The sequence below is a fragment of the Sander lucioperca genome, chromosome 18, assembly GCF_008315115.2.
Source record: "Sander lucioperca isolate FBNREF2018 chromosome 18, SLUC_FBN_1.2, whole genome shotgun sequence".
Classification (NCBI taxonomy): Eukaryota; Metazoa; Chordata; class Actinopteri; order Perciformes; family Percidae; genus Sander; species Sander lucioperca.
Genome location: NC_050190.1, coordinates 27,712,769 through 27,724,728, shown reverse-complemented (window position 1 = coordinate 27,724,728; position 11,960 = coordinate 27,712,769). Strand labels below are relative to the sequence as shown.

General features: G+C 41.3%; 1 protein-coding gene across 1 annotated transcript in view; it reads left to right on the top strand.

The window, feature by feature from the left end:
- The window catches only part of LOC116042034 (protein transport protein Sec23A), a 28,843-nt gene extending 22,909 nt beyond the window's left edge, over positions 1–5,934 (top strand). Inside the window, 6 exon segments of the mRNA XM_035994953.1 lie at positions 763–924; positions 1,210–1,296; positions 1,660–1,815; positions 2,252–2,317; positions 5,398–5,523; positions 5,570–5,934. Coding sequence (XP_035850846.1) covers positions 763–924; positions 1,210–1,296; positions 1,660–1,815; positions 2,252–2,317; positions 5,398–5,487 — 561 coding nt within the window. The 3' untranslated portion in view covers positions 5,488–5,523; positions 5,570–5,934.
- The last annotated feature ends 6,026 nt before the right edge of the window (positions 5,935–11,960 follow it).

The window sequence follows — 11,960 nt, the reverse complement described above, 5'->3', positions numbered from 1 at the left end:
TATTTAGAGGTTATATCAGAACAGGTTTACATGGTTTCATATTTTAGTTGTACTGCTCATTGCTGCAGCTCCTCTTTTCACCCTGTGTTCAGGTCTCTGTTTTAGCTACAGAGTGAGACCTCTCACTGCTGGAACATCTTTGTTGGCAGTCGCACATGATCAGTAGCTAGGTAAGATCACATGATCAGTAGCTAGGTAAGATCACATGATCAGTAGCTAGGTAAGATCACATGATCAGTAGCTAGGTAAGATCACATGATCAGTAGCTAGGTAAGATCACATGATCAGTAGCTAGGTAAGATCACATGATCAGTAGCTAGGTAAGATCACATGCTCGGTACCTAGGTAAGGACTACTAGCCAGTCAGAAGCAGAGTATGAGGGCGTGCTACGCTAGCAGCTAGGCGAGCATTATAGCGTGTGTCTCTGAAGTAAAGGCTGGACTACAATAGAGCTGTTTGGAGCAGTTTGTGAACAGTGTTTTCTGTTGGAGATGGTAAGTCCCTTTGGGGGGGACTTTGGGCTTTTTCACTTTGTAAACCTATAACGTGAACAACAAAGATATATAACACAAAAGGAAAGGGGGAAAAGCCAAAAAGCATAATATGAGCTCTTTCATGAGGTTTTCCCAGGTGAGCAGTTTGTTGCTTTTTGTCACTGTTTGTCTCTGAAGTTTTTTTTGGACATTTTTTATTTCCTACTTTCACTAACGTGTTTCACTAACGTGTTTCACTAACATGTTTCCTGTGTCCTGTGTTTGCAGTTCATGTTCCACCTGCGGCGCTCTCCGTTCCTGCAGGTGTTCAACAACAGTCCAGACGAGAGTTCATATTACAGACATCAGTTCAACAGACACGACCTGACACAGGCACTCATCATGATCCAACCGGTGCTCTACGCTTACTCCTTCAACGGACCGCCAGAGGTATTAACACACACACACACACACACACACACACACACACACAGACACACACACACACACACACACACACACACACACACACACACACACACACAAACAGACACACACACATACACACACACACTTTGGCAACATACAACATGGCCAATTTTGCCAGCTCTGTCCTGTATAAACACCTGTAAATAAGTGTGTGTGTGTGTGTGTGTGTGCGTGCATGCGTGCGCGCGTGTGTGTGTGTGTGTGTGTGTGTGTGTGTGTGTGTGTGTGTGTGTGTGTGTGTTTCAGCCGGTACTGTTGGACAGCAGCAGCATCCTGCCAGACAGAATCCTGTTGATGGACACTTTCTTCCAGATCCTCATCTACCACGGAGAGGTACACACACACACACACACACACACACACACACACACACACACACACACACACACACACACACTCACTCTGGTTAATTTCTCCAAACTTGACGATTCCTTCTGTCAGACTGTAGCCCAGTGGAGGAAGGGTTAATAACCCCTGCTCTGTGTCTGTCAGACTGTAGCCCAGTGGAGGAAGGGTTAAAAATCCCTGCTCTGTGTCTGTCAGACTGTAGCCCAGTGGAGGAAGGGTTATTAATCCCTTCTCTGTGTCTGTCAGACTGTAGCCCAGTGGAGGAAGGGTTAATAATCCCTGCTCTGTGTCTGTCAGACTGTAGCCCAGTGGAGGAAGGGTTAATAATCCCTGCTCTGTGTCTGTCAGACTGTAGCCCAGTGGAGGAAGGCGGGTTATCAGGAGATGACCGAGTACGAGAACTTCAGACACCTCCTTCAGGCTCCGGTGGACGACGCTCAGGAGCTGCTGCAGACTCGCTTCCCAATGCCCCGATACATCGACACGGAGCACGGAGGCAGCCAGGTAACACACACACACACACACACACACACACACACACAGAGACACAGAGACACACATACACACACAGAGACACACACACACACACAGACACACACACACACACACACACACCCAGAGAGACACACACACACACACACACACACACACACACACACAGAGACACACACAGAGACACACACACACACACACACACACACACACACACACAGAGACACAGAGACACACATACACACACAGAGACACACACACAGACACACACACACACACACACACACACACACACACACCCAGAGAGACACACACACACACACACACAGAGACACACACACACACACACACACACACACACACAGAGAGACACACACACACACACACCCCCCCCCCTGTATAAATCAGTAAACATGAATATATTAATATGTGTGTGTTTGTGTTTCAGGCTCGTTTCCTGCTCTCCAAAGTGAACCCGTCTCAGACTCACAACAACATGTACACCTGGGGACAGGTGAGCCTCTGACTCGGCCTCTCTCAGGGGTGGCTGGCGTTTGGGATATTTTCCGATACCTGAAACTATACTTTAAAACTTTAGGCTTATTAATCAACCTACTAGAGTATTCAAGAACAGTATAAGGAGTATATCATCCTCATGCATTGATCACATTTACACTAATGCTGTAGAATTGTGCTCGGTTCCCATAGGATTTAGCGATCATAATCTAGTAGCAATATCCAGGAAAGTCAAAGTTCCAAAGGCAGGGCCTAAAGTAGTGTTTAAGAGATCATACAAGCAATTCTGCTGTGAGTCGTATGTGGATGATGTTAAAAATATTTGTTGGTCTGATGTGAGTAAGATGACAGACCCAGATGCTGCAGTTGAAATATTCATCCTGCTTCCAGTTATTGATAAGCACGCACCGGTGAAGAAAATGACCATTAGAACTGTTAGTGCCCTTTGGATTGATGAGGAATTGAAAAAATGCATGGTTGATAGAGATGAGGCCAAACGAGAGGCAAAAAGGTCTGGGTGTACATCTGATTGGCAAACATATTATAAAATACGGAACTATGTGACAAAAATGAACAAAAAGAAGAAGAAATTGTATTATGAAAGTAAAATAAATAATGTAAAGTATGATGGAAAAAAACTCTGGAGTACCTTAAATGATATCATGGGCCGAAAGAGTAACTCATCTCCATCTTTCATTGAGTCAGACGGGTCTTTCATTACTAAACCCTTTGAAATTGCTAATCATTTTAATGATCATTCTATTGGCAAAGTGTGTAAACTAAGGCAGGAAATGCCAACAAGTTGTAATCCATCATGTTCATGTATAACAGACCAAATAATGAAAGACAAGAACTGTATTTTTGAATTGTGCAAAGTGAGTATAGAACAGGTGGAAAAAATATTGTTGTCCATCAATAATGAGAAACCACCTGATACTGACAACTTGGATGGAAAGCTACTGAGGATGGTTGGGGACCAAATGGCCACTCCTATATGTCACATTTTCAATTTAAGCCTTGTAAGTAATGTTTTTCCTCAAATTTGGAAAGAAGCTAAAGTTATTCCTTTGCCCAAGCTAGCTAGGGCTGCCTTCACCGGCACTAACAGCCGACCTATTAGTTTGTTGCCTGTTCTTAGCAAACTATTGGAAAAAATTGTATTTGACCAGATCCAGAGCTACTTCTCTGTTAACAATTTGACAAGCGAGTATCAGCACGCTTATAGGGTAGGTCACTCAACATGCACCGCACTTACACAAATGACAGATGATTGGTTAAAGGAAATTGATCAGAGGAATATTGTGGGAGCAGTACTGTTAGGCTTCAGTGCTGCCTTTGATGTTATTGATCACAAATTATTATTGGAAAAACCTGTATGTTATGGTTTTGCACCATTTGCTTTATCATGGATAGAAAAGTATGTATCCTACAGAACACAAAGAGTTTTCTTTAATGGAAGCTTTTCTGACACAAAACATTTAGAGTGTGGAATTCCACAAGGAAGTTCGCTAGGCCCTTTATTATTTTAATTTTTTATTAACGATCTTGCCTTTAAGAAAGCCCATGTGTCCATGTATGCAGATGATACAACAATATACATGTGTGCACCTACTATTAATGAAATAACTGCAACACTCAACAAAGAGTTGCAGATAGCACTAGAATGGGTTATTAACAATAGATTATTCCTAAACATGTCAAAGACTAAGAGCATTGTATTTGGTATAAATCATTCCTTGAGCTCCAGGCCTCAGCTGAATTTGATGTTGAATAATGTAGCTGTTGAACAAGTAGAGGAAACAAAGCTTCTTGGTGTATTCTTAGATTGTAAACTGTTGTGGACAAGACATATAGATTATCTTGTTGCAAAGATGGGGAGGAATATTTCTGTTATAAAAAGATGCTCAGCTTTTTTAACACCACACCTGACCAAACAAGTCCTGCAGACTCTAGTTTTATCACATCTTGACTGTTGCCCAATGATATGGTCAAGAGCTGCAAAGAAAGATCTAGGAAACCTGCAGCTGGTTCAGAACAGAGCAGCTCGTCTTGCCCTTCGATGTCCACTTAGGTCTAATGTCAACAACATGCATGTTAAACTCTCCTGGTCGAAAGTTGCGGAGAGACTTTCAGCATCACTCCTGGCTTTTGTCAGAAACATGAATGAATTAAAAACTCCTAATTGTCTGTATAGTCAACTTACATTTAGCTCTAACACACATAAATACTCCACTAGACATGCCACTAGAGGTCTTTTTAAAGTTCCTAGAGCCCGAATACAATCAATGCAACGTACAGTATCGTATCGAGGGACGGTTGCTTAGAACTCACTTCCAGCAGAGATCGCCAAAGCGCCTAATATATCAAGTTTTAAAAAACAAGTAAAGGATCATCTAAGTGCCCTAAGACTGTAACTATATTTTTGTACTTAGTTTATGTATAGGAATATTGATATGTAAACAAAGATGTTGTAAGATTTAATTTTTACTATGTTCTGTGTTTGTTTTTAATGTGATATCATATATTATTATCAGCATACATGAAAAGGAATATTTGTATCTGCAAGGAAAAGAATACTAGCTATACTGCTCTTATTTTTATATTCTATGACATCTATGACAGACATATTTTGTCTGAAAATGTCTTTCTCTTTTCTTTTTTTGTAGTTTTGTTTGTTTTGTCTGAAAATGTAGTTTTATGTTCTGTGTGGACCCCAGGAAGAGTAGCTGATGTTCTGCATCAGCTGATGGGGATCCTAATAAAATCAAATCAAAAGATAAAAGCAGAGCACAAAGTGACATTAAAGATCGGCACAGAGCTGCGTTTGGGTCTCTGGTGTCTGGAGAAGTTTAGGGAAGCTGTACGCTGCGTTACATCAGAGGTGGAAAACCCAAACCCAAAGGACTGTGTCTAAAGATGAAGATAGTTTATAATATATATTCTAATAATAATATATAGTATGTTTCCTGTGTAGTATAGTATCTGTGTAGTATATAAGATATAGTATAGTATATATATATATAATATAATAAAATAATAATAATAATAATAATAATAATACTAATGTTTCCTGTGTAGGAGTCTGGCGCTCCGATCCTGACGGACGACGTCAGCCTGCAGGTGTTCATGGATCACCTGAAGAAACTGGCGGTCTCCAGCGCCGCCTGACCCCGCCCACGCCATCTGACCCCGCCCACGCCACCTGACCCCACCCACGCCACCTGACCCCACCCACGCCGCCTGATCCCGCCCTCTTTCTGTCTGTTGCTTTGCATTCGCTGCCTGAGTTCCCATGACAACCAGTCGACCAACTAATCAACAAGCACAGCCAATCATGATGCAGGTTAGACATCGGAAGCTGCTGCGTCACATTTCTACGTCTAAAATACATAATATATTATTATATATATATATATATATATATATATATATATATATATATATATATATATATATATATATACACACTATATTATATATTATCCCTAATTATAATAATAATAATAATAATGTTTAAATGAAACAATCGGAGTCACAGTTTGAAGTGACTCAACAACATCTTTCATATTCTTTAAGATTTAGACATTAAAATCTGTTTATTGTCGTTACACGTCATCTATATTTGTCTGATTCATTCTGTAGATTCCTCGCTGCACGTTGAGTCACGTTAAAGAACAAAGTTCCTGTAGTCCTTCACAATAAAAGCCTCTGTGTGATTTTGTAAAGATTTTAATGTGGAACATCAACAGGAAGTGATGTCAGTGTTAGGGCTGCAACTAATGTTTATCATCCCGGTGGATTAATATCTGGATGAATGTCTGGATGAATGAATGAATGAATGTCTGGATCAATGAATGGATGAATGTCTGGATTAATGTCTGGATCAATGGATGAATGTCTGGATGAATGTCTGGATTAATGTCTGGATCAATGGATTAATGTCTGGATCAATGGATGAATGTCTGGATTGATGTCTGGATCAATGAATGGATGAATGTCTGGATGAATGTCTGGATTAATGTCTGGATCAATGAATGAATGTCTGGATTAATGTCTGGATCAATGAATGGATGAATGTCTGGATTAATGTCTGGATCAATGAATGGATGAATGTCTGGATGAATGCATGGATGAATGTCTGGATGAATGTCTGGATCAATGAATGGATTAATGTCTGGATCAATGGATGAATGTCTGGATTAATGTCTGGATCAATGAATGGATGAATGTCTGGATGAATGGATTAGTTGTTTGGTCTCTAACATGGCAAAAAAACGTGACAAAAAGGTCAAGCAACAACAGGACAAACTTACAAAGTACAAAAAAAGCAAAACATTTTCGTCAAAAGAAATGCTGGAAAAACACCAAACATGATGAATGGATGACTGTCCTGGTGGATGAATGGATGAATGTCCCGGTGGATGAATGGATGAATGTCCCGGTGGATGAATGGATGAATGTCCCGGTGGATGAATGGATGAATTTCCTGGTGGATGAATGGATGAATCTCCCGGTGGATGAATGTCCTGGTGGATGAATGGATGAATTTCCTGGTGGATGAATGGATGAATGTCCCGGTGGATGAATGGATGAATGTCCCGGTGGATGAATGGATGAATTTCCTGGTGGATGAATGGATGTATGTCCCGGTGGATGAATGGATGAATTTCCTGGTGGATGAATGGATTAATGTCCTGGTGGATGAATGGATGAATGTCCCGGTGGATGAATGGATGAATGTCCCGGTGGATGAATGCATGACTGTCCCGGTGGATGAATGGATGAATGTCCCGGTGGATGAATGGATGAATGTCCCGGTGGATGAATGGATGAATTTCCTGGTGGATGAATGGATTAATGTCCTGGTGGATGAATGGATGAATGTCCCGGTGGATGAATGCATGACTGTCCCGGTGGATGAATGGATGACTGTCCCGGTGGATGAATGGATGAATGTCCCGGTGGATGAATGGATGAATGTCCTGGTGGATGAATGTCTCCGTAACTGAATCTCTTTGTGTACTGTCACGTTTTTGACCCTTTTATGACGTTTGTTTTTCAACGTTTTGTTGCCTTTTTTTACAAAGTTTCTCCACTTATTTCTTACAAAAAGCTTAAAAGGGAACTAAAAGTTCTCGGTACGTTTGTTTGGTTCGTTTTTGGGTCCCAGAGGAGAGAAGAATCTAGAACATATTCACATTTAACAAGCTGACATCACAGAAGTTTTCCTGTTTCATCATAAACTAAACGGCTCAAACTGATGAACAAATTATCAGAACAGTTCATAATGAAAACAAGTGTTAGTTGCAGCTCTAAGTATTATGCAGTAATAATCATTTAAAGACGTGAAGTTTCTCTGATCTTGTTGAGTTTCTCTTTAAAGCCGTTGAACACTAAATGTCCTGCCAACACGTTCTCACTCCCATCTGGTAACATACGGACGCTTGGTCAGGTGACATTTGTCGTTGTTATTGACGCTAAAAATCTCCTTTAGCGTCATATAACGCACTTTATCTAAACGTGCTTGGTCGGGACTATTGCCGTCCCTTTTGACGCAGGTATGTCAAGGATGAGGTCGTGGGTGGGCTTACGTTTCCGTGACGCGGCAATAACGGGACGGTTGGGTTTAGGAAACGTGACATGCGGGACACAATTCCTGGTCTCCTGGGTGATAGTCCTGTGTTTGACCAACCTCCATACGCAGAATTTTGGCATTTCATACTACTTGCTACCATAGTCGCTCTCATGGCGCTTACCCACTGTAATACCAGCTCTACTCTGCTCTACTCAGCTCGTCTTCCTTCTTCCATTGCAGATTTGGTACCGCCTCACGCATGAGGCGGTACTGGTTGTCATAGCGACGCCGCATGAAATTGCCGTGACCTAATGCGACACACACACAGAACGTGGAAGGTGTGTTTTTGATTCTCGGCATGTGGCTGTTTGGCACGCACGCACACATACGCACACACGCACACACGCACACACACATACACACACACACACACACACACACACACACACACACACTCACACACACACACACACACGCACACACACACACACGCACACACGCAGACACACACACACACACACACGCACACACACACACACACACACACACACATGCACAGAGACACACACACGCAGACACACACACACGCACACACAGAGACACGCACAGACACACACACACGCGCACACACACACACACACAAACAGAACGTGGAAGGTGTGTGTGTGATTCTCATCATGTGGCTGTTTGTCAGAAGACACATTTAGTTTCTAAAGGAGGCAAATACACACCGCAGGTTAAACTATTTAAAGATGGCGGGTTTGTTCAGGACACCCCCATCTGTCGCTATAGCAACGATGACGCAGTGATTAGTGATGATTCTCTCCGACCAATCAGGAGTCTGCAGGTTTTCACGTCACCTTTTTGGCATCGCCTCAGCTCGCTGGGAACCTTGACGGAGTTGGTACTAAATAAAGTACCTGTTAGCAGGTACCAGGGACATTTTATCAGAATGGAAAACCAAAAAAGGAGAGTAGAGTCGAGCAGGTACCATGTGGTGGGAAAACGGCATTAGTGCTACGTCATCTTCAACATGCCGTGTAGCTGCTGCTCTCCCCGGTACGTTCTACAAACACGCTGAAGGACGCTTGAGACGCTGACAGCCACTGTCCAAACGTCCGTATTTTACGAGTTGGTAGTGAGAACGGGTTGGTCCTGCAGAGATGAGTTCATGTTTTCATTGAGTTCTTTATTCATGTTTCTAATAAAACTGCTGTTGAGAAGTTCTCTGTTTCTGTCTTTAATAATCTTATCCCTCCTGTTATCCTCGGGTCAAGTCTGACCCCTTTTTTAAAAGTTTTCAGTATCGGAAATGTGGGTTTCTTTCAACTAAATTGCTCAAAAATAAAATGGATGGTTCAACGCAGCGCTCTTCGTAATTGAAATGTTTTAAAAAAAGTCAAAGAATGTTGACTTAAATGACATAAAAGCGACTAAAGGCATCGAAAGCCTAGAAAACAGCACAATAAAGCTTTGAAAACAAGGCACTAACAATGTTTTAAAAAGCGGCAAAAACGTAAAAAAAAACACGTCAAAAACATCGAAAAATGTGTCTCAAAATGTGTTGATATTGATTTTTGACCCGTGAGGACAACACAAGGGTTAAAGAGGATGTAAATTAAGATGAACTGAATTGTTAAATCAGAGCAACCTAGGGTGTTTTGTGAATGGGGCTCTACACATGAACTCAGCATTGAGAACTTTGTTTGTGTTCACAGAGTTTACTAAAAAGGTTTTAACAACTCACGTTAGCTGTTGGTGTTTACGCTATCCGCCATCTCGCCAGTCAAAAACAATTGATCTCCGAATGCAACGTAACAGGGAGGAGAGTAAAGATGGAAAGCTCCTAAAGCTTAGTTCCATATAAATGCACAAAGATAATTTGTTGTTTTGTCGTTATATTGACCTTGTAGTCAGAGATGTATAGTAACGAAGTAGAACTACTTCACTACTGTACTTAAGTACTAAAAGGCTGTATCTGTATCAAAAAGGATCAAACTTTTTTCTTAATCGTCATATACACACAGTACAATGTAGTGAAATTATATTACTGCATTTAACCCATCCTAAGTATTAGGAGCAGTGGACAGCTATACATATAGCATCTACAGTTGTGTTCAGAATAATAGCAGTGTGTTTAAAAAAGTGAATAATGCTCCAAATCCTCAGAATAGCTTTTAATCCCATAATATCAATGCATTGGGAACACTGCACATTCAACTCCAAATCTAAACATGACCAACATTGATCAAGTTTGTGTTCTACCTTTACAGGAAGTGAAGAAAAAGGAATATTAGGCTGTTCAAACAAATAGCAGTATTTGCATTTTTCTTTACAAACTCAAACATTTACTGTATGAACTGAAAATGTCTGAAGGGTTGGCTTTACTTTGACTCACTGCCTAATATTTAGTTATAACCATTATTTCTGAGAACTGCTCCACATCTGTGTTGCATGGAGTCACCTGTGAACAGGTATTTCAGCCCAGGGCCATTGAACTACATTACCCACAATTCCTCTGCATTACTGGGTTTGACCTCAGAAACAGCATTTTAGATGTCACCCCACAAGTTTTCTGTGGGACTGAGGTCTGGGGATTGGGCTGGCCGCTCCATGACATCAGTCTTGTTCATCTGGAACCAAGACTTTGCTCTCTTACTGGTGTGTTCTGGGTCATTGTCTTGTTAAAGACCCATTTCAAAGGCATTTCCTCTTCAGCATAAGGCAACATGACCTCTTCAAGTATTCTGATGTATTGAAACTGATCCATGATCCCTGGTATGTGATAAATAGGCCCAACACCACAGTATGAGAAACATCCCATAACACCACCATGCTTTACTGTCTTCACAGTGGACTGAGGCTTGAGTTCAGAGCATGGGGGTCGTTGGACAAACTGTCTGCAGCCCCTAGACCCAAAAAGAACAGTTTGTCTCTCATCAGTCCACAGAATGTTGCCCCATTTCTCCTTTGGCCAGTCAATGTGTCCTTTGGCAAATATCAACCTATCCAGTACATGTCTTTTTTTCAGCAGTGAGACTTTGCGGGGGCTTCTAGCTGATAGCTTAGCATCACATAGCCTTCTTCTGATCCTAACAGTACTCACAGGTAACTCTAAGACTTCTTTGATTTTCCTGGAGCTGATCATTGGTTGAGCCTTTGCCATTTTGGCTATTCTTCGATCCATTCAAATGGTAGTTGACCGTTTCTTCCCACGTCGTTCAGGCTCTGGATGCCATTTCAAGGCATTTGAAATCATTTTGGCTGAGCAGCCTATCATTTTCTGCTCTTCTTTATGTTTTCTCCTCTCCAATCAACTTTTTAATCAAAGTCTGCTGTTCCTCAGAGCAATGTCTGGAACGACCCATTTTGCTGAGTATTTCAGTGTGAAATGCACTATAACCAGCATGCACAACATTAGCTTCCTTCCTTCCTTAAATATGGGCCATAACTGACAGCTGTTTCTTCACAGAATCAATCACCTCACTAACTGAACAATAACACCACTGCTATTATTTTGAACATGCTATTATATATATATACATACATACATACATACATACAGCATTCGGGGAGCAATTTGGGGTTCAGTGTCTTGCTCAGGGACACTTTGACATGTGGCCGGAGGAGCCTGGGAAAGATTGATCCGTACTCTACTGGAATATTATTTTTTTCTCCTACTTCCACTTTTACTTCAGTACAAATTTTCGATGAGTTTAATACTTTTACTCCGATAAATTTCTTATGTGCTGCATCGTTACAATTATAAAAATGTTAGGAATCATTCCAAACCCACATTATCACAGCCTGAGCGGTAGATGCTCTTTCACCAGGTTTGATGAAGCTGGCTCATCATTGAGCGAATCAAGAGACCAAGCTGTCTTATAAGACCGCGCATGCTCTCATTCTGCCTTTCGCTCTGCTGCCTGCCTGCCTGCATTGAGAACAAGGTAAGTTACAAACATAATGAGTAGTATTAATGTGTGAGAATGTTGATAATGATGATGATGATGAACATCATTATTTAGGATATTATTCACCTAATGTTGGTAATGTACTGTATATA